Genomic DNA, 24,330 nt, shown 5'->3' on the forward strand with positions numbered 1-24,330 from the left:
TCACTGTGATTTGATTTCTATTGTTGCATGAAGTTATTTTCAAAGGTTCTATGTAAAAATAAGAATGTGCCACTTTTCTTTGAATGTTTAAACTTTAATAGACCTGGCCACCTTAAATGTAAAATATATGAAACATGCTGTAGGTTAAATTTCTTGTTGCGCAATGCAACCAGTGGGAATCCAACTGGCATTTTTACAGTTTAGGTTTGAAAAAGCAAGTGGATTGGTTGCTATAGGCAACCAGAAATGCTGGGCTGTTCTGATTTAGTTTTTAAGTTTTGGAACTTTTGCCTTTTTAGAACTGGCACCCCCAGCACATACCTGCAGCTAGCAGTTTAAAAAAAAAAAAGCTACAGTCTCTTTAACGGCTTTTTTTCAACAAGCTATGTCTATTAAATGAATAAGGACAAATTCATTGTTTTCATTTTCCTTTTAAATATGAAGTATTGTTGCTGGCTGTCCCTGGAATGGAGGATAGTTCTGAAGGAGAGACACCTCTTTCTAAACAAGGCTGGGATGCAAAAAAGGTACTTTTTTTCTTTTATGTGATGTTTGACTGTTTCTATGGCATCCTCTTGTGACATGTCTGCTCCAACAGAGACTTTGCTATTACCTAAATTATACAAAATTAGTAAAAGCTTGGTACAGAAAGTATGCTGCTCAAGGCAGAACCACTCTTCCAGTAGGAGAAACCATTGAAAACAATTGGGAGCCACTATCTGAGCAAAGCAGTTAGCTTTCTTTGGTCACCTATTCACAATGGCCCCTAACCATGAAGTGTGAACTGTGCCATTCAGCTCTGTTCACCCTTTTAGACCTAGTATTTGCAGGGTGCTAGGCAGGGGCTTCCAAGTTCCAAAAGGGCACAGCTACCTTGAAAAGGCACTTTACCCATATCTTTGACATGACAGCAAATACACCTTTAGAAATATTTAGTAATGACAATCTACAAACACATACTTCTAGATAATTGCTGGCTTTTTATTCTTTGCATATCTTTTTCTTTTCCTCCCCATTCTTAAAGGGGCCATTTTTACTGAGGGCACATTACTATATCTCCCTTTACTTCCTGGAACTCTGGCACATGTGACTAGGACATGTGACAATGCACATCATCAATGCATTTCTCTGAGATCTTGTGAGATTATAGATGCGATTTCCCACCAATACCCTGCTGATATAAACTTCCCAGGATGCAGCGCTTGGGCACAATTACATAGTTTGTGCCAAAGTGGACCAGGAAGTAGAAAACAGTAATTGTAAGTAAAAGAAAATATGTTTAATGAATGTAAGATGATTTCATATCAGCATGCAGAGCCACATGCTGATGTGATTTTTCTTGAAAGAGTGTAAAGGTCCGCTTTAATAGGTAATCTGTGTAAGCCTGCATTCACACCTGCGCGTGGTGTCATGTTCACGGGCGCTTTTGTGTTTTTGCCCCGCGTCCCCATTGATTTCAATGGTTAGGTTTACTCGTGTCAAACAGGACAAAAAGCTCTTGTAGCAGAGCGTGGAGCAAAACCGCGTGTCTTGCTGGCCGCAGCTGGAGGTGCCATCGGAAATTCAATATCTACTGTACTGTGCTTTACTAATATATATTCTAAATATGATTATTAAAAAGAACTGGTATATGTGTATTACAGTGAATCAAGTATGAACTTTTCTATATAATCACACATGCATGTATATATATTTTATATAATATTCCTTGTGTACAAATATTCAAGTGATACAAAGTCCCATTTGTCGTTTGTACAACACCGACATTCACAAATTAGTGATTCAATCATCCAAAGTAACTGTGTGGTGAATTGTCCCAAAACCACTGTGCTCCCTATTTCCTTCAAACACACACACCAGATAACCAGTTTGAAGCACTTGTATCATACCACAGATTTATTTCCTCATTCACCTCTCCAGATGACACAAATCATTAGGGTAATTCAAGCCCTCTCCCCCCTCCTCTCAATAAACAACTCTTTCCGATGCTGATGGGAATCCGTTCAATCCACCAATGTAATCCACCTCCTTCTCCACTCAGAAATAATTCCCAATGAGAGGCTGCAAACCAATTCCTGCTCAAAGACATGTGCATGCAATCCTATGTTGAAAGTTCTAGGCAAACGTGCTTTGGAACTTTCAACATAGGATTGCATGCTTGTGTGTGTGTGTGTGTGTGTGTGTGTATATATCGATATAGATCTATATATATAATTTGACAAGAACCTACTATAGCACTTTATTAGCAATCCATCCATTGATATTCAGATATGTTAGTTTAGCAGACGTTTTCTTTCTTCCACCTCACAGGACAGAGGCTTAGCAATTCTTAGACCACTGGTTTGTGTCAGGTGATTGGACACTGTAAAAACAAAGCTGCAATCACAGCCTTGCATAACCCCTCCCATTTCCGGCATGCCTTAGGTTTTTTTTTTTGCTAGTTTCTATTTTTTCAATTTTTCCTGGAGGTTTGTTCTAAGAAGTCTTCATCTGCCCTCAAGCCACTGTGGCTTTCCTGTTTTGGGCTTTTCAGGATCGTTCCCTTCTCTGCTAATCCTTGGGAGATCACTGGAAGAAGAAGGTTCAGCCTGTAACGTTGCTTTGGGCACTGAATTTTGTCTGGAGTACTGATTTTGGCCCTTGTGCATTGCATTGTTAGCCACAGGTTGGAACCCTGTCCTCGACAGCCTTTGGTGGATAAGCCCAACAGGAAGAAGAAGATATAAATGGGGTTTGTCCCTAACGCCTCTAAAACCTGGGAGACCTATTGCTAACATCAGCAAGTTTTTTTTTTTTTCCTCCGGGCCCCATGGGGCTGTTGCTTTCCTTCCCTGGCGGGGTTTTGCGGAAAGCTGTCTGCAACAGTTAAAAAAAATAAAATTATTGCAGCTGTGGTGAATGTTACAGGGTTGTCATTCTGTCGCATGCTGTGTTTTTGCACTCTGTCTGTCTTGGAGCTCTCAAACTGCATGTAGGGGCCACTTATGCACTGTTCTTGCTTCTTGTGATGAGTTTTCTACAAGCTGTGCACCATTTTTTCTTCAAATACACATGCTGCCTGGCCAAAGTCTAGTTTCTGCCTATCTCCACTGCACAGCAATCCTTTGACGTTTTCCTGGGCTCCAGTTGCCTACAGTTCCTGGAACAGAATGTTTTACCCTTTTGCTCTGCAGTTTACTGGGTTGTTAGTACCCCTGTGGGGATTTTATTCACAAACACTAGGAGTGTCAAAGGCTCAGGAGGTCAGGGTTCATTGCTTCTCAGTCTCTTCGTAGTCTGTTTCTGAAGGTTATGTTTTTTTCCCCCTTCCAGGGACCCCAACTCTGCTAGTGCAGATCACTGCCCACTTGCTGACATGCTGTCTGCCTAGGGTACACCTTTAACTCCGTTTTGTCCTCCCCTTCAGTCTTTCCACTGCACCACAGATTTTAACCAAGCTGGTTACCCCAGTTCTAGCCTTGCTTCCTGCTCATGGAGTTCCCATTGTGAGATATCTAGATAACCACTTGCTGGGAGAACAATCAGCACAGCCTCTGGCAGCCAATGTTTTATGGACGGTACACACCATGCAGCAATTCCAATGGATCCTGAATCTCCAAATATATGCACAGGATCCCTCTCATCGCTTAGGCTTTGTCTTGGATATGACCCTGTCCCAGGCGTTTCTTCCCTTATTTATTATACGTATTTATATAGCACCGACAATTTTACGCAGCATTTTACATAGTGTATTTTCACATTAGTCTTGGCCAAAGTCTAGTGTCTCTGCTCCCTAGTTCTTAGGCTTCAGTCCACGAGCTGCCCTTCTGTTCAGTTTTGCATAAGAACTTTAGGCTTAATGGTGTCCTCCTTCAGGGCATTCCCATATGCCCAGTTTCACGCTGCATCTTTGCAACTTAACATTCTGGAAGCTTGTCACAAAAAGACTAAGTCTTTGGATTCCTCATACGCCTGGCCAGCAAGACCAGGTTTGCCCTAGCCTGCTGGATCTTCAGGCTGAAGTTGGTATCAGGCGAAAACCTTTCTCCTGCTGTCCTGGAAAGTGCTAATGATGGATGCCAGCCCCTGAAGCTGGGGAGGAGTCTTGGATTCTCTGCCGGTCCAGAAGCTTCTCTGTCAACCATTATCCTGGAGTTCAAGGCGATTCAGTTGTTTCTGCAGCACTGGACTTCTTGTTTTCACTGACATCCGACCATGATTCAGACGGACCATGCCACAGCATAGGCATACATCAACCATCAAGTGGGCAGCAGAAGTCGCTTATCTCAAAGGGAATCGGATCTAGTCCTATCTTAGGCCGAACTTCGAGTTCTGGCCGCGTTCGCAGTTCACAATTCAGCTGCAGAAATTTGATAGGCGGACTTCTTCAGTCACCAACATCTGGATTCTAGAGAATGGTCTCCCCACCCAGAGTTGTTTTGAGCTCTTTGTCGCAGGTGGAGAATGCCAGATATGCAGCTCCTGGCCACCAGGTTGATCAACAAACTAGACAATTTCAATCGCAGATCCAGTGATCCTTGGGCCTTCACTGTGGTTGCTCTGATAATGTGTGATCAGTTCAACCTGATCTATGCTTTCCTCTAAAGCTCTTTCCTTGCCTACTCTGCAGGATTGAGATGGAGGGAGTTCTAATGATTCTAATTGCATCTAATTAAAATGGTACTCTGACCTAGGGATGCACTGATACCACTTTTTGAAGACCAAGTACAAGTACTTTCCCTCGGGTACTTGCCTATACCAATTACTGAATTACTGATATATATATATTTTTTCTTCTTCTTAAAGGGACTCGTGACACTTTTTCTAAAACAATACAGACTAATGATTTTAGGACAGTTTCCTTTTAAATATGAACAACTGTAACTCAATCTATGAATATAAAACACTAGAGAATAGCAACCAGCAATAGAAGACTACAGATCCCATCAATCCATGATTATACAGCAATGGAGAATGGCAACCTGCTCACCTGGGCTGTGTGCCATCTCACCTGGGCTGTGTGCCATCTCACCTGGGCTGCCTTTGGGATGTTACCTAGGCTGAATGGGTGGGCGTTGAGCTCTCCAGGGCTGTACAGGCGAGTGTGGAGCTGTGCCAGTCTCAGGAAGGAGGAGTGGTGAAACCAGACCCGCACTGTCAGACAGCTACCACGAGTGCCCCAGCAGGCTGCCTCAGGTTCCTAGCAAGCGAGGGGCTTCAGGCAGCCGAAGTCATTTGTAATCGGCGCTATGCTTGGGGGCATAGATACCGATACTATTATCGGTGCATCCCTTCTCTGACTAGCAAACGCTTTGTGGTCCCTTCCAGATTGGGCAGATCTTTCCTAAGGCCCTGTATACCAACCTGCTTTTCGGTCGCTGGATTAATGGCCTGCCTGTTGAAACCCATACCTGAGGGATAGGGAGTTGTCTGATTCAGTCATCCCTACTCTCCTAAAAGCTATGAAATTAACCATTAACTTTTGACCATTAAGTATTACATTTGGGCCTTAGTGGTTCTTTTCCAGAGGACGCTGGGCTCTCACTCCATGGTAAGGGCCTTTTTACAGGGCATCGCTTACATCGTTCCTCCTGTACATTCTCTTTTGATTCCATGGGACCTCAATCTGGTTTTGTCCTTCAGCTTATTAGGGACATCCCTTTGGTTAACCTTACTCGTAAGATTGTCTTCCTGATCGCCATTATTTGGCTCAGTGACTTTCTTAATTAGCGGCTTTGTCCTGTAAAGAGTCCTTCCTCCTGTTGCACACAAACAAGGTTGTTTTGAGGCCCAGGCCTCCTTTCTAGGTGAGTACTTCTCTTCACCTTGACCAGGACATTGTCTTACCATCAATATGTCATCCCCCTAAGCATCCTAATTTCTTTCCATTGTTTGAATGTAATGTGAGCAGTGCTTGTTTTCCTTTTGTGAGACTGACTCCCTGTTTGTTGTCCCTAAGGGCACCATAGAGGCAACCAGCTTTTCATTCCAGTATGGCTAGGTTGATAAGACTACTTATCTCTCAGGCTTATGACCTTTGGGGCAAGGAACTCCCTTTTATGGTCAAGGTGTTTTCGGCTTTTCAGCACCAGGCCTCGGTCTCTCAAGCCCCTCCCCTCATTCTATCATCACTGCTGTATTTCTTTCTACAAAACTGAAGCATTCTGGGAGTTAAAGGGGATATGCAGGGCTTACATTTTTGCTTTGCCAGTATCTAATTGCTTAAGGGTAGCCGCATAACACAGTGGCCTAAAAACAAAATCCAACTTTTTGCACGATCTGTTTTTATTTTTAACAAATGTATATTTAAATAATCAATATGTGTCTCTTCTTATTGCTTAGACTGGATCTTCAAGGCCTAAGTCTTGTGAAGTCCCTGGTATAAAGTAAGTTACAGTGCATGGATTTCCCTTTTTGAACCGTTCAAGTTTCTTTACTGTTTGTTTTTAGCTTGATTTTCAAAAAGATCTCCAAGCAGAAAAAACTTAACCCTTGCAGTGGGGGCTACCCAAGTGCTTTTTTTCTGTCTAGGGTCTAAAATAACAAAGATATACTCACCCGAATCTTGGTCCCGTCTGGCTGCTAGATTGCTCTCCACAGCCACTTCTGCCCAAGCTCTGGCGGTCTAATGACCTGTTAGGCTTCACGTCTAATACATTCTATTTAAGAGGGAGGGGAGGGGGGACCGAGGTTTGGGCTAGCAATTAACCTTTGCAGTGCGGGGGGAGGCCCACTGTAAGGGTTAAGTTTTATTCCTCCCGTGGTTCTACAAAGCTGTTTATGTTTTATGTTGTTTACCTATTGTAACTGAGACCTGGTAAAAAAATGTGTGGTAAGATTGCATTTAAAATTCTCTTAAGATGAGCACAACTTTACTAGAGTAGAACACTTCCAGCATTTCCTATCTAGGCTTTACAAGATTTGCAGATTAACATCCTAGGAGTGTTTAGCATGAAAGGATCTTTTTTTTTTTTTTTTTTTTGGCCTGAGGGATAATATTATGAGAGATTTTTCCAGCCCTGAAAATAAGTTGTGTGGCTGACTTTGAAGCTAGCTGAAAACTTGTGTAGGTGGTGCACGTCTGAAGTAAATACTGAATGGTGGAATATTTGAATAGTGAATATTTTCGACTCTTGGCTGCATATCCAGCAGCCTAGGCAAGATAATTAACCTAGATTAAAAGAGAATCTAATGTGTGAATGATTCATTTCATATTGATCAAGTGTAAATAACTTTACATTGGTGTCCATCAAGCTTTACATAGGTGCCCATGATACCGGTAATAGTCATACCAGATGATTTTTTTATTTTTAAATTATTAAAATATACATGTATATCTTTCATTAAAAAATAGTTTGTGCCGCTATCTAACAAAACATTGTTTGGCTTTAATCGAAATGGGTACCTTGCATTGTAAGGATACCCCAGGGAGATGTGCATTGGCAAGGTAAGCTTCTAAAACACTATAGCATCTACGCTTTGGACAACTCTTCAAGTGGTGCAAGTGACACTAAACTCGGGAGTTAAATCTTAAAAATGTATTCAAGTACCTTAACTATTAACAAAAATGTATCTTATTTGTGTATCACTCATCTTTAGATTCTGAAATCATCTCTGAATTTGTACTGGCACTGTCCTTCCTTCTGGAGGGTTGCTTCTTTTGTTCCCCATGGTCCCTGTGTGTGAAGTAGCCACCGCTCCAAGATCACTCCTATGATAGACTACAATCTCAATACAAATAAGTAAACTAAACATGAGATTGCAGCCAATCACGGGAGTGAGCCCACATTCACACTGAGCGTTTTCTTACGCTTTTTCTACTTACAAAAACGCTAAAAAAATGCCCCCCAAAAAAATCCCATTAATTTCTATGACCATATTCACATCTGAGCGTCATGTCACTTGTAACAAAATGCCCTTTGCTTGAAGAACATACATGAACTTCTTTTTGGCAGATTCTGTGCTTCTTGGCCCCATAGACCTCAATAGAAACGCTCACAAATGCGCGATTGCTGCGTTTTTGCATGTTTTTATGTGCGTAAAAAACACATCAATGTGTCCCGCAATCTGCTCATCATAACACGCTACTATATATGTGTGGGAAAATATGCTACACAAATTGCGCTAAAAGCGCATATTTCATGTTGCCCAGGTGTGAATGGAGGCTGAGCTTGGAGTGGTGGTTACTTTACAACACACACAGGGACAATGGGGAACAAAAGTAGCCACCCTCCAGAAGGAAGGACAGTGTCTTCACCAATTCAGAGATGATTTGAGGATCTACAGCTGAGTGATACACAATAATGGCCATTGATCAGTGTCCATCTGTATAGAATGTGCAACAGCATCTCACTAAGCCCACAGATTCCTGCTATATTAAAGGAAGGTATAAGGAAATGTTTATTTCTCGCCAATGCCACTTGGCTGCATCAGATCGGTCAGGTGTTGAACAGCACGTTGTCCCCGTTGCAAAGTGGAAGGACCTCAACAGCATGAGGGCTGCAAACCTTTACAACTAACTGATAAGTATATGAAGGGACCATACAGGATTTTTTTTACCTGTAAGGTCGAAGAACAACATTTGATATCCTTAATGGGGTGTAATACAGTCTCTGTTTCTTCAACACTGCCATATCGCACTTTGCTTCTTAAACACTACGAGCCCCATTCACGCTTGCCAAGTGCGTGAATGCATGTAGCATTTTTGTGCGTTTGTCCAAATAGGGTGTGTTTAAAATGTAACAAACACAGCAAAGTTTGAGGTCCCATTCACACTTGCCATGAGCGTTTAACGCTTGTGGTGCTATTACTGTTAATGGCACCCCAAACACAGCAAGCAATATGAGAACGCTCAAAACTCGCAGCTTAAACCTTGCAGCTTAAACATCTGAATGAGCTTCTTTGCAGCGTGTGTCGTGCATAGAGCAGTCCATTAAAGTTAATGTGTGAATGGGGTAAAGCTGTTTTTTATTGCATTTTTGGAAATTTGTTGGGTGCATCAAAACACACGTCTGCCTTGCTGCATTTGTTGTTCACGCATTCGTTGTTCACGCATTCAGGTGCACAAGTGTGCACAGTGTGAAAGGGGCCTAGTGTGCATAGAAGCTGAGGAGTGTATAATTAATGAAAGACAGTTTATTGCCTGTAACTCTTGCATACAAACTTATAATTCCACCAGACCTGTCATAACACTGGAGTGGCAGTGTGCAGTTTGGATCTCAGTGGAAGAGAGACACAAGACGAATACAGGATATAAAAGCACAGTGTAAATATGTAACATTTGATGGATGGAATTCCATATTAGAATGTTTGAAATTAGCATATCTTTTAAAGTATTTTGAAACTATGTAATCTGCTGGTCTTATCAAAAACACACAAAAGTAAGGAGTGATTTCATCAATTATAAATACACCAATGTTTTGCTTCATCCTATGGAGTTTGCGATCATTTAACTAAAGATGTGGAAAATGTTTTTTTGAGTAGGGACCTCATGCTTCCTTGTACATGCAATTGTTTAGATAGTTGAGAAACAAACATTTCTTAATACCTTCCTTCATAGGTTGTTTTACTATAATTAACCTCAGTGAGGTGCTGTTAAACAGTTTATAGTGATGGACACTGATGAGTGAAGCAAAAATATTTGCAGAGGTTTTGGGGACAATTTTTAAAGGGTGCCTTTTTTGTTTTTATTGTGGTGATTTTTTTTTTGGGGGGGGGTGATGGGCAATAAATGTATTTTCAAGATGCAGATTGTACTGGGCATGGTTCAGTATTTGTGAAACTGGTGTTTAGTCCATTGTAGTCCTGAGACACGGGGCATTTTACACCTTTTGGCAAATATAGAAATTACCTTAGGTCACGTTAGTAATTATGATTTATAACATACTAGAGACATGGAATATATGTCTAATGTTATTACATAGTTACATAATAAGTAAGGGTTATAAGGAATAAAGATGCAGGTCCTTCTGTTTTAACGTGTGTGTGTGTGTATACATGTTGCTAACAACTCGCATAACCCTATATTTTCTCAACTCACCAATTAATGTTTTTTTAAGTCATCGGTGCTTTCTGCAGATGCAGCTAATCACAGAAGGGTATTGTTACTGCCCTGACAGTAGAAAAAAAACCTTTGCATGGTGTGAGATTATACCTCTTTCCATCAAACTTCTTGTCGCCTTGTGTCCTCTACAGGGCTTGGTTACACCAGTTACAGTGCGTTCCAGAGTGGTTAGCTGCTGGAACACACCATCACTTCCAGTCCAGCTCCCTGCGTTCTGGGGCAGGAGGGGGTGCGGTGGTGCATTCAAGTCAATGTCACCGCAGCCATGCCCTCCACCCGCAGTGCGATTACCCGCACCAGAACGCGTGGCACAACCATACCTGCATTCCGGTCCAGTGCGATCGCAAAAAATGCTGCAAGCACCAGCTGCTAGGTTTACCGCTCTAGAACGTACTGTAACTGGTGTGAACAAGCCCTCAGAGTTCTTAGTCCAAACCGTTTATTCCCCATACTGCAGTGCCCATTAATGGGTTTGTCAACTGCACTCATATCTTCTCTTAGGTGTCTCTTCTCTCAGGAGAACACGTTTAATTTTTTTGGTCTAACTTCATAACTCAGGTCCTCATCCCTCTTATTAATTTTGGTTCCCTTCCCTGAACATTCTCTAGCTCAAGGACGTCCTTCCTGAGGGTTGGTATAAAGGATCCTGTGTTCAAAAGCTGTTCAAAGAAATACTAGTTAGGACTGCTACTACTTTATAATTGTATTTATTTGGTAATTTTCTATGTCCTGTTAGTGCTGGTTTGTAAGAGTTCTGTATGACTCTCTCACTTGTTGCTTTTGTTGTTCGAAACCTTGGTAATAGGTAAACTCTCATGTTTCTTTGGAGTATGGTTCTTTCTGATAACACTTTGGTCTTTGGTTTACCAGTAAAATTGGCTTAATGTTAACCATTACATTGTGATGTCAGCATTATGGACCATTTCCCTTTTGTCTCAAGACACTTTAAAGTTAAAACAGCTCCTTGAAATTATCTGAGAGCATTGGTAAAGGTATTTGGTGTACACTAGTTAGGGTGAGCTGCACCATTTTAGGATGCAACAATAGCAAAGTTGCATTCTTCCCTGGAATTTTTATGACATGTATAAAATTCATGTGTGTTATTTAAATATGCCTTTTTATCTAGATAACTACAACATCTATTTTATACTTTTTTATTTCTGTGATTTATTTTTAGCATTTACCCTTCAAATGACCAGGAGAACACTACAAGCCTCATACCTGCTGCACATAACACAGGAGGTTCACTACCTGACCTAACAAATATCCACTTCCCATCTCCACTACCAATTCCATTAGATCCTGAGGAGTCTACATTCCCAACTCTGACAAACTCTAACAGTACAGGCAATCTAACAACCAATTTAACTCACCTGGGTATTACCACTGCCAGTCCAGGTAAGCATTGCTCAACATATGATCGAGCCATTTTATATATTTTTTTCTATTCACATGAATCGCTTTTGTAATTCTTTGTAAATTGCTTGGTATAGAAGATTTACGCAATACACAGTATTATGAGACAGTCAATGTTTGTGCAACCCTAAAATATACTGCTGCTATTCTGTATAGAGATATCCAAATTTTACTGTCATTGGTATGATGGAATTAGCCTTTTATGTTTATCAACTTATATATATACACTAAAATATTTTCTTGCAGATTATGGTAATATGAATCAAATGCTAAATATTTTATAGCCATGTGTTAATCCACTGATCCTCCATCATCTTTTCAATTAGACAACATTGACTACGTTACCTAATCCAAAGGCAATATCCTCAATAAAATGAAATGTCACTAGCACTTTTAAGTTTGTCTAGGTACCCCCATATGGTGGCTTGCGGGCTGGAAGTCAGCTCTACAATTGTGTTTTTACATGGGATCTGTATTTGGTCTGTACAGTGGGAGTAGACCTGCATTGTATGTTTTCTGATTGGTCTATATGTAAATTGTTCAAACTCTTAATAAAAACACTCTTAAAAACAAACTCTTATTAACAACCACTTACAAAGTCATCCACAGCTCTGCCCCCGACTATATCTCAAACTTTGTCTCAAAGTATCACCCTAACCGCCCCCTCCGCTTCTCTAAAGACCTCCTGCTTTCTAGCTCCCTAGTCCACTCCTTCCATGCTCGCCTCCAGGACTTTTCTCTCCCATTCTCTGTAACACTTTACCCCAACCTATCCGTTTATCTCGTACTCTGATTGGCTTTAGGCGATCCCTGTGCTGCTGCTCAGTTCACTTGTGTGAGGCTCCCCTCATCAACATTTAGCCCTGCTTGACCACCGCAGGGCTAAATGTAGGGAATAAAACACGTACACAGCACCCGGAACTTCATGTCCCAGGTGTTAGGCGATAGATATTGCGTACTCCTGCTGTGACAACACAGGAAGTTAAATAAATTGACCTAACAGAGGCAGAGATGGCAGTAAAAACATGTAAATGTCTCCCAAAAAATTTTGGTTGGAGTCCCACTTGATAGTGAGAAGGGAAAAACCTCTTCAACTAATTGTATTTGTTCCATCAACGTTTATACACTGACATTACTGGTATTGTCTGTGAAGGTTCTCATCCATCCAGGTCATGGTATATCTGTAAAAAAAATAAGTCAAGGCAACTGGACTTGCTGTATTTTTCTTGAAGGCGTTTCACTGGACATCCGACCAGCTTTCTCAATTCAGAATGACTTGTACAAAAATTATCTGGGAATAAATATGGTGAATGTCACTCCAATCCACATAATCTGGCACAACCAGGTGTTGGTTGCATTTGCATAATTGGAGTCTAATTAACCTGAGAGGTGTTAAAACAGCATTGTATGTTGCAGACAATAGATGTCTTGCCCCTCCCACCTCTATTCAAGCTTGGCTTCTCCTTTTCTTACATAAATAGCCTCTTTCACACCTCTTTTGAACCAGTCCTCCTTTCTCCACTGCTTCCCAATTTAATGGCTATATTTGGTCAATAACATTTGCCTAATATGCCCATGGTCATGTTCAGTATGAACCTGAGCTCATGCCTAGTACAAACCCTAGATCCAAGCTTTATACCAGGATTAGCCTTTGTTCCAAGGTCCAGTAAAGCCCTGAACCCAGCATTGACCAAAAGCAAAACCTGTTTTTTGCCACTGAGGTTCTGGAATGTAACATTTAAATGGCAGAGTGAGGGTTTTCACTTGCACTCCAGCACTTTGTGTGCTGTTATTGTACCTCTGCCCCTGACTATTGGTCACTTCCTCTGTGCTACATCTCTTTTGCACTGCTCTCTGCACCTCTACTCACTGTCACTGATTTGGGTTTGCATCCTAAGTGTCTGTCTCTTTCCTATTCGTGTCTTGTCTCGTCTCCACCTCAGATTCTTCATCCCCCAATCTACAACCTACTGTCTTCCTTCTGGGCTTACCTACTCATTGTCCATTTCTTTTCATTTAAATTCAGTTATGTTGGCATTAATTTAATAGTAATTGGCAATTTTGGAGCACTGTAGAACGTTTAATGAAAATAACTAATTATATGGTAGCATAGCAACATGTTCACTTTAATTCTGACCCCACAGACTGCACATACTTACTTTTCCATCATTCCTCTGCTGCTGGTCATCTACCTGGAAGCAGTGGAGATTTAGCCCTGCGTAAGCTTTAAGTATAAGAACCTATTGCAAAGCACAGGTTCTCATTAAGTCTCTCAAATACAAATGGATAGCGTGTACTACACTGAAAGGTATGCCAGGGAGCAGCCATCATAGTCATATCACCATAAGCATAATTAGTCTTCTATTCTTAGGATGTTGGTGCCCCCTTTCCCCCAATACTTTTGGTGCTGCTTCACTACGGTTCAAAATGCAGTTCACACTGCTAATGCACACTTCTGTATTCCCAGGTCATCCAGCCATAAGTAATTACACTGCACTCCAGATCCCACCCACATCTGCAAACTCACAAACAGGACCACTTTCCAAGCCTTGTTTGGGTTTCCCCAGCACAGTCTGCCCAGGTTGCTTCCTCTCTACACACCTTGTAGTCACTGCTGCTAGCTGGATGTATAGACCTTAAGCGGAGTCCACCACTGTTTCTGTAATGACATAAAGAACGCCATGTCTGCTTTGTGCAGAAAAGAGAAAACCATAGCATTTATTTATAAAAAGCCATGAAATGCACTTGCATACAATCAGATTCATTATTGTAGTTTACCAGTCCTCATAGTTAGTGGCTGCATTTGTTTTGTTTGTTTTTTTCAGGCTTGTTTCCCTTTATTTTGACCTGGTAATCCTGCAAATAACACATCCCGTTGCTTTGTGGCTTTATTTCTTCACTCTATAAAGGAACCCATGGTTGTCACATGGCTGGACTTTAAATATGTCTGCTTTTGTTCCTCCTCATTACATGGTTGGTTTAATGGAATTAGTAGCTTAGAAAGATAAGATTGTAATTCCTCATATTGGTAGTTATCCCCTCACATCATGTTCTGTTGACTTGGATTTCCAGTCACTTTCTATGACAGTGGCCGCAAGGATTAGATACACTTTTAAGATATTAATTATATTAAAGCAAAACTGCACTATATATGTGTTTTTCAAGCTATTTTACCCAACTCCTTTCTATCGCTTCCCTCAGCTGTTTTCCTAATACAATCACATACCTTAAAAAATTATACCGTGCATTCTACTTTGCGGCCAGCATATAGTGTTCTTTAAGCCACCAATCTTGCAAAGAAGCACTTGCTCTGGAAGAAGCTTTAAAGAATAATGGACTTCTCGATCTCCAGCCTTTCCACCGGTTGGGTCTTCTGGGGCTTTTTCCCTCATGCAAAATGGAAGCCGTAAGAAGTGAACACTAGGCTGAAGGCTGGAGAGGATGCACTGTGTAAAACTACATCTTACCAGCGTCTGTAGCCTGTGATTGTATTAGGAAAATTACTGTGTAGTGGGTGGGGAAGGTGGATTTGCAAAGTACCTCTTTGGCATTCACAGCTAAAATCAGAAATTGCTGCTCTTTATTTTTGTACTTGGTTTCATTTTTTTCTGTGTAATGTCTAAAGTTTGCTTAACTGACTAAAGTGTCTATTTTTAACCCCTTCGTGACTGACGACGTACAGTGTACGTCGCCAGCATCGGGGCTGTTTAAACAGACTCCCGGTGACTTTTGCCGCCGATCATGTATTTTCATATGAAAACTATGTTGCCTTTGTTTTTATGCTCAATGTTTTTATGCTTCCTATATTTTTAGGAATGACGACAACGCAAGGGACAGTTACTGGGGCATCGCAACATCGCCAATCTCCTGTAAGCCCACTGTCACTAAATTCAGACTCAAGAAGGCAACAGTCTCAACAGATGTCTCCAACAATATCCCCACTTTCACCTATAACTCAGGTAAGTAGGTTACTATGGCTTACACATGCCAGCAGTAGTTAATAAAAATTGATAATATGTAAATCGCGATTCTATAGTATGGGCACAGGGGCACTTTATTAACGTCATTGCGCTTAGGAACTGAGAAGTAGTGCTGACATGAAATGTGGGATGTGTGTCTGTCTGTTGGTCTGGCTCTTTCATACCTAAAGTTGATCATTTTAATTTAAACGGAACCTTTTTTGAGATTATAAGTGAGCTGCCATTGGTTATGAAACCAATCGATCGTGCCCGATCGTCCTGGCACTGCAACCGGTCCTTTCTACAGTAATTTCAAAATTCAATCTAACGAATAGTTCTCGTCTGTGCAAGGCCAGCTACATAAGCTATTAATGGCAGTAAGGTAAATGTATAATATACAAATATACACTGTTTAAAAAGAAGTTTGGCTGTTAGCCTAATGCAACAATGTCAATTGTTATGAATGAACAGGAACACTCAGTATAGAGGCTTTTCCTGTTCATTGATAACAGGGGCTGCAGAAAAAGAGATTGAGGACTCCTGTATGCCTATTTTGAGTCCCTCTGTGTTGAATTTTGTTGCAATCTGGCAACTTTCTGCTGACAATGCTCTTGGAGCAGGATTTCTTTAACCCCTTTGTGACGGAAGACGTACACTGTATGTCACGTCACGAAGTGCCTATATGACTGGCCACGTACACTGTACGTGACGAGTTATATCAGGCTTTGTAATGCCGGTAACCGCTGATTCTCAGCAGTTACCAGTCATTAATGAATGTCTCAGTATTGAGGCATTCATTAATGAAATAGTTAAGCTTTTGTAAAAGCTTTTTTCTTTCACTAATGAAAGAATGAAGCCGTTACATGCAAATACCAAACCACTAAATAGCGATCCCGTATTTGACAGCTGAAAATAGCAGAGAGGTAGCAGAGTGACTCACCTCTCTGCTATTCGTTTTGACAGCCCGATGTTTATGATACATTGTATCTCTTTGGTGAAATGTATCAGACTTCTGATCGTCTGGGCCGATCAAAGACCTTTTAGTGAGATCTGAATCTGACATGCTGTCAGGATCAGTCTCTAAGGTTATTATTAGCTGTTCCTAAGTTTGTAGCAGCCTAATAATAGCCAAAAATTACAAAAAAAAAGTTATTTTTTCAAGCAGTCATAGTGACTGCTTGTTATAAACTGACAAAAAAAAAAAAGTTGTTTTTTTTACAAAGTGTAAAAAAAAGTGTAAAACAAAATTAGGAAAATAAAAATGATATATAAATATATTTTTTATACTATAATTATTATAACAAATTTCTAAAAAAAAAAAAATTATCAAAACTTGTGAAAAAAAGGTTTTTCTTCTAGTTTTTTGCTCATTTTTTTATATTTTATTCAAACTAAGTGAGGCGTTAAGTACACATGTTTTGATATAATTATTTAGCCCTATCTGTCCTCTAAAAAACAATATATAATATGAGTGGGTACATTTAGTAAGAAAGTATATTACTGCTGTGGAAGAATCACACAGCAAAAATTTAAAAAGTGTGTCAGTCATTTATGAACAGAAACGGAAAATAAGCTGTCATGAAGGGGTTAAATTGCATTGGTCCTGTGTAACCACATTAGTTTAACATAAAATGTGGTTTTGAAACTGCTCTAGAAATACCATTTTCTCCTGATGCCGTTTAAAATGACAACCAGACTCCGCTGCACTTGTGAGTGCCAACTTGTTTTATTGCTGATATCGCCATCTGTCAGTGTCGAATTGGTCACCTGCTGGGCTTGTGATTAAAAATATTTTCCCTCAAAAGAACCCCTATCTGTCCTGGATAATGTGTAATGCATTGGGCTAGATATACAAAGGCTAGCTATTTGCCTTCTTGCGACACTCAGTCCTTCTTGCATCATTAGTGCCATTCTTTGCTTGTTTTCTCGCAGAGCATTCTTTCCATGCCATGGAAATGTACACCTTTATGTCTTATAACTTCCCTGTTGTCTGTGCTTCGATCCCTAGTGAATTTGTTGTGATTTATGCATTTAGGAAGCTTAAGGCCTGGTTCACACCTAGGCGTGAGCAGCAAAAAAAGTGCTTCAAGACGCCCAACACAAGAAATCCTATGATTTTCAATGGCCCCAGTTCACACCTGAGCAGCAAAGCACCAGCAAAGGCAGAACAATGTACAGGAGCTTCTTTTGGCAGTTTGCAGCTCTTTTTTCCCCCCATAGACGTCAATGGCAACACCAGAAGCATGTTGCACATTTCATGTTTGTTTTTGAGCGTTTGTATGAGGTTCGTCCATTGACCGCAATGTCTCTTAAAGGAGAACTATGGGGTCAGTGTTTTTCCCCATAGTTCTCCTTAGGGTAACGGGAGGACACAAACTAGCGTCCTCCCGTTACCCTAAGCTCAGTATACCGCGAGCTACAGCTCGCGGTATACTGAGACGCCGCAGCCGGAGCGGATCCCGACATCGATGTTGAGATCCGCCCAGCTGCGTGAGTGACAGCCGGCTCTGCCTATCTAGAGGCAGAGCCAGCTGTACCCGCCCCCTCCCCCGTCCGTTCTGCCAGTCAGCGCTGGCAGATCGGAGCGGGGAGGGGGGAATCCAGTCCCTCCCCTGTCACGGCAGAGAGCCGTGACAGGATCGAGAGGTGAGCGAACCCGGTATGTGTTCGCTCACCTCCCGATCTACTGAGCCGACCTGTGACAGTCTCATTGTCACAGGTCGGCTAGAACTATGAGGTGAGTGAAAAGCACTCGCCTCATAGTTCTCCTTTAAGCTGCCGGTCAAAACTCGCATAAACGTGCAAAAAAAAAAAAAAAAGCTGAACCTGCATGTACACACGCGCAATAACGATGACACCTTGGTGTGAACAGGGCTTAACAGTGGCTTTAGTTTTTAATTATTTGTGAAATGATCGTTACACTGCATTGGTTACTTATAATTCGTCTTCCTATTTTGCAGGCTGTAGCAATGGATGCGTTGTCATTGGAACAGCAGCTACCCCCTTATACTTTTTTTACACAGTCAGCTTCTCAGCAACAATCACAAGTGCCAAGTGGCCTATCGCAGAGTTCCTCAATGATGCAGGGCTCCAGTTTACAGAGAGGAACACAACTGCCTCCCCTTACTGTCTCAGTATCAACAGTCCCTCAATCTCCCCCTGGTATCCAGACTCCTTCTTCAATGGCTATAGATATAAATGCGGTAAGTTTTTCATTGGGCATGGGTCTTCATTCTAGACCATACCTGTATGAAGTTAATGTCAGGTTTCACTGTTAGTGTACATGGCAGATATTCTCACCTTTTTCTGCCAAGACTGATCCTTTTTTTCCTAATGTTTAAACCCAAGAGCAAAAATGTATTATATTGCAGTTTACCAGTCCTCAAATGTGGTGGCTGCGTTTTGTTTTTGTTTTGTTTTTTTCAGGATTTGTTTTTATCTTTATTTTTATCTGGTCATTCTACCAGTAACACTCTTCGTTTCCTGTGATGACAGCTCTCGCTCAGTATACTAGATCTATAAAGATGCAGCATTGTCACCCTAGGGCAGAAAGTGTTATGACTACAGAACACCTTTCCCTCCTCACACCAGCAACTGGGCTATTTAACCAGCTGCTGAAGCGGTCGCAAATTCTTAGGCCCCATTCACACTGCGCGATTCACAAATCGCGCGTTTGTCACGCGATTTGCATTTTGCGCGATATCGCACAAATGCTTGCATTGAGCAAGCTAGAATCGCGGCAAAATCCGCTCCAAAAAGGGTCCTGCTGTAGCGACGCACGACCCGCGACAGCAGGACCCTTTGCCCCATTGCCAAGCATTGGAGAGCGATATCGCGCAGTAAATAGCTGCGATATCGCGGGAATTACCGCGTGATCGCTCAGTGTGAACGGGGCCTTAATCAGGAGCTTTATACTTTTGGTATGCTAGCAGACATTATAGATCACACCAAATTTTGACTAAACATTTAATATCGAATACCACTCATTCAACATATGGTTCTGCATATGCTGACCTTCACTTTGCTTCTCCGCAGCTTTTTTAACCTTGCAAGCAATGTGAAATACCCGCTACTTTTGGGTATGGTAAGCATATGACTCACTACTACCCTGTGTTACAGCACTGGTTCTTAGTGATTGTCTCCTCTGGCACTTGGCTTTGTCACTTGGGGGTGGGAAGAGTCTTCAGTCCTGCGTGTAGCGTATACAGTGCTTGTTGCTCTTTTTCACTCATGAAGTCAAATGCTGTGGCTGGACAGCAAATCAAGGCAAGTACATGCAGTACTCAAGCCAATGTTGACTTGTACATGTTTCTTTGCCCTATATGAGCAAAGCACAGAGGTTGATGTTACAGTATACATTGTTTGCAGGTTCTGTTTTAGAAAACAGCATGGGTGTGTTGGATCCCTGATACCTCCTCTATGTTTAACTGATGCAGATCAGGACAAAACTTCCCATATCTGCAGTTTAGTCCACATAGAGCACTAGCACACTAAAGAGCTGAGCCCGGGAGTACTGATCACTTATGGGTTCAGTGTCTGCAGAAGAGTTTGATGAGCGGGAACTGATTTTCCTTCTGCCCGGCAACCTGTCTGTGGCAGCTGAGATCCGGGGCTCAGCTTCCTCTTTGAAAACCTGGATCATGTTTCATGGCAGTTCAGAGGGTGGTAGAATGGGTTAAACAGAAACACTTGGTAAAATTCTATTCCGAGCCCAAGTTCATTCCAGAATTAGTGCTTATGTTATGCCAGTAGAAGTGTGCTCATTGCACTGGGGGGAAAAAACATTGTGGTGTTAGCTTGAAATTTGACCTTCAGACACTGTGCTCTGCATTGCGGCACTTTCCAGACCTGTGTTGGAGAATGCTGTGCAGCAAACTAGGGCCGGAACCGTGGAACAGCCTCTGGTGTGACCCAGACTTTGAAGGCTTGCCTAATGATCAAGGCTGGTCAGCCTGATGCACTGGTAACTACCTCATAGTTGGAATCCTTGGGCACCAAATGTAAAACTTTCCGCTTCCGTCATCTTCATCACAATAAGGATTAAAGCTTGGTCGTCATCCACTAGGTGTAGTTCTGTATGTGTGCGCTACGCTTTCTCTTACCCGACATTCAGTCTAGTGTAAACACCATCCCGCTTCTGCTCCTTCTCCAGAAACTCCAAGTGAATCTGGATCCACTGCCTGCCTACAGTGACTTGGTCACCTGTGGCTGCCTGAAATCCTCATTAGTACCTACTGCCCAGGTTCAGGAGTACTTGAGGCCTTGCCCTCACATTGCGCCTAGTTGCTGACCATGTGTCGCAACATGTCTTCTGAAGATGCCCTGTGGACAATCCTGCTGCTACGGGTGACCTTGAGCAATGTTTAGCAATGGCAATCTACAAACAGATACTTGCAGGCTTTTTATTCTTTGCATACCTTGATTTTCTCTTCTTCCCCATTCTTCTCACCGTGGCCATTTTTACAAGAGCAGATTAATATATCTAATATATCTCCATTTACTTCCTGGAGTTCTGGCACATGTGACTAGGACATGTGACCATGCACATCTCAAGGGAAAAAATGCCTGTCTTTAAGATTTTGCGAGAGTATGTAGTTTACAGATGAGATTTGCCAGCAATGCACTGCTGATGTAACCTTTCCAGGATGCATCACTTAGGCAGAGGTTACATCACTAATTCTTAAAGGACCAGGAAGTGGAAAAACAATAATTCTAATTTAAAGCTAAATATGTATATTATATCAGTGTAAGATGTTTTCATATCAGCATGCAGAGCTTAATGCTGATGTGATTTTTAGTGAAAGTGGTAAATGTCCACTTTAATGGTTCTGGTGGCTTTTTCCAGGTATCCCCAAATGGAACCAACACCTTTAACCTATCTTAATAGGATCTTCATCTGCAGAGTCTATTTCAGCAATGCAAGGTGTGTCCAAAATATTCGCCAGGTCTATGGACTTCCTAGCTGTGTGTGCCCAGCTACTGGATCATTCTAGATGTGAACAAAAAAGCACCAAATGGGATTGCTCCACCAGGATAAAAAGTGTGCAATGAAGTGCAAAGTCTGTTTTAAAAGAAAAGCATGTAATAAAAAATCTGCAGGACGCTGCCCCAAACCAGCCAGGGGGACTGCAAAATCTGGGGAAAAAACACAAATAAGGGGCGCCTTTCCTGGTGCAGACAAATTTATTTAAGATGAAAACAATAGTGGATGAGAAACATAATCACAAAGGTCGACATGATTACAGCATTGTAAGTGAATACATGGACCAAGGAAGAAGCCAGTGATAGCTGCACAGCCGTGCCTGTGTGCCAGCAAGAAAGGCTGTGATGATGACGCGTTTCCGGGGTCACGCCCCCTTCATCAGATCTGATGAAGGGGGGCGTGACCCCGGAAAGGCGTCATCACAGCCTTTCTTGCTGGCACACAGGCACGGCTGTGCAGCTATCACTGGCTTCTTCCTTGGTCCATGTATTCACTTACAATGCTGTAATCATGTCGACCTTTTGTGAGTATGTTTCTCATCCACTATTGTTTTAATCTTAAATACATTTGTCTGCACCAGGAAAGGCGCCCCTTATTTGTGTTTGTTACTGGATCATTCTGTCCAAAGGGGTTTATGCGTACTCCGGGAGAATACTTGTTATCCTGTATCTGACCCTTCTGTGACAGTGAGATTCAAATTTAGAATTCCAACAGTCAGGGTAACCTGTTTTGGGTCACGACAGTCTCCTTTCTATGCATATTTGAAGCGCCCTGAAAGGATCTCGACCCTGCCTGAGACTGTGCCAGAGCTTTTTCCTTTTGAGCAGGGATTCACTAATAGGTGGGGATTGCCCAGTGTGGAAGTCCCAGTGCTCTAGTTAAGTGTTCCATTTAATATAAAGTTAAATTCCCTCCTTGGATCCTAGTTTTAATTTAACTGGTTTGGTCCTCTGTCCTGTGTTGATGGTAACTTTAATCTTCCTGACTTTGTCACAGTGAATTAAATTCCTACTTCTATCACAATAGTAGGTCCATGTGTCATGAAGTGGTTGGAGAAGATGTGTGAAGCCTCGTGATAGTTATGACAGTTTATTACTAGCCTCTTAACTTATGTCCCACAAAGGACTGATATCTGTACAAATTCTGAAGGCACTCTGGCTACCTGTGTAGAATGATGGTGAGATGTCAGGGGAACAGCTGTTATGTCGTCCCTTCAAGGGAGGTAATGTGTTGGACCAGCTGTTGACTTTCATTATCAACGCCTCGGTGGCCTCATTACGCTCTTACCAGCGTGTAGGAGATCTGCGGAAAGATGAGTAGAGTCGGTTACCTCTTAGCCTCAGGTGATCTGCAAATATGTACTGCTATCGCCCACCCAGACCGTAGGTCCAGAACCTGAAGATCTGCTAATGCCTCTGGTAAGCCTTTGATGTGAAGGTGCATTTCCACTTGTACAAGTAAGGGTGGACTGTTCAAAGAACCAAATGGGTCCCTGGGTATCAGGCCTTGGTTTTGTGTGCTTATGATACTCCCTTTAGCTCATGGGCTCCTTGGAGACTGCATCTTTTTTAGCTGCATCTTACATGTGCTACTACATGTAGCTGTGCCCTTAGGTGTCCCTGGGTTCCTTGATCTTGGATACCTCCTGTTCCTGTCTTAATAGGAACTTATACTTGGAAGTTATTCCCTACAAGGGTACTCCCTCTTCTTCCGAAGGATGTCCTGTGTTCTTTGATAATTTGGATCCTCAGTATTCCCCCTCTCTAGTGGGACCTTCTGAGTTGGTGTTAATTGGGACCAGTTTCCACTGCTCCCTCCCATAGGAAGATTGTGATTCTTCAGTGTCCTTTAACCTGTAGCAGTTTAAAAAAGATGCTGGGATAGCGGCTGTTCGTCCTAGCACCATTTTAAAACAGCAGCAGGAATGAGTGGCTCCTGCAAGTGCCAGTGGTGGTTGAGACTGGAACCAACAACTGTCTGTGACAGCTGACATCCAGCACTAAGCCTAGGAGCTGAAATGATCAGCTGCTGGTCTTCCTAAGCTATTATAGATGATTATATAGAAGCATGCTGTGGAAGCAAAATCAAACACGGGGTGACGTTATCCATGGCAACCAATTAGATTCTGTCTTTAATTCAGCTAAGCTTTGACAAAGTATTTATAATGTATACACAGATGGGGGAATTTATCAAAACTGGAGCAGATTTGCACTGCAACCAATCGGCTTCTCTGTCTCATTTTCAAATCTTACCTGAGCAAACTGAAAAGACATGCTGATTGGTTGCCATGGGCAACTGCTCCAGATTCTGACTGCTCCAGTTTTGATAAGTTCCACTCTGAGTGTAATGATGCCACTGCACTTTGTCAGTTTCAAGGCTCAGGCAGAGCTGGAATAGCTCTGGCTAGATTCTCCATACAGCAGTAGATAACTGCTAGAGTGATCTATTGCTGACAGCAATAGATCACTGTTAAAAGTTGTTGATGGGGGAGGGAGAGGTCTGGTATGTTAGTGTGTGTTTTCAATTATATATAATTTATTATGTATTAACTTTTTTCTTTCAGTTTTGCATAGAGATGGAAAAGATTAAAAGGTTATTTTGTGATGTATATTCTGCTCAGGATATTTTCTTTCATTGCCTTTGAATGCAGAAGGAACTACGTTTGAGGAATGCCTGTCATAAACAGTTGTGGATGGAAGATTTATTCCCATGGGATGAATAATCCTCCCCAAAAAGCCCAACAAACAGTCTAACCTTTCACCAATCAGTCCAAAGCGTAAAAAGAAAGTTTAGCGTTTACATACACTTTAACGGAAACCAAAGACTACTTCTACGAAGGCAGAGGCCCTGTAGATAAAGAAAGAAAAAAAAGATGGTAGTGGAAATTTGTGTTGCAGAAAATTTGCACAAGTCTATATATTTTTCGGGGG

At 41.8% G+C, this 24,330-nt stretch overlaps 1 protein-coding gene across 2 annotated transcripts in view; it reads left to right on the forward strand.

Moving 5' to 3' along the window:
• CRTC1 (CREB regulated transcription coactivator 1) overlaps positions 1-24,330 on the forward strand; it is a 134,543-nt gene that overhangs the window by 79,758 nt on the left and 30,455 nt on the right. For both annotated transcript variants that reach the window (XM_018567814.1, XM_018567815.1), the window contains exons 6-10: positions 445-527; positions 6,322-6,365; positions 11,220-11,440; positions 15,272-15,417; positions 18,378-18,620. In XM_018567814.1, the coding sequence (XP_018423316.1) occupies positions 445-527; positions 6,322-6,365; positions 11,220-11,440; positions 15,272-15,417; positions 18,378-18,620 (737 nt within the window). The remainder of the gene's footprint in view (positions 1-444; positions 528-6,321; positions 6,366-11,219; positions 11,441-15,271; positions 15,418-18,377; positions 18,621-24,330) is intronic.

The sequence above is a fragment of the Nanorana parkeri genome, unplaced genomic scaffold (assembly GCF_000935625.1).
Source record: "Nanorana parkeri isolate BGI_ZX_2015 unplaced genomic scaffold, ASM93562v1 scaffold1097, whole genome shotgun sequence".
Taxonomy (NCBI): domain Eukaryota; kingdom Metazoa; phylum Chordata; class Amphibia; order Anura; family Dicroglossidae; genus Nanorana; species Nanorana parkeri.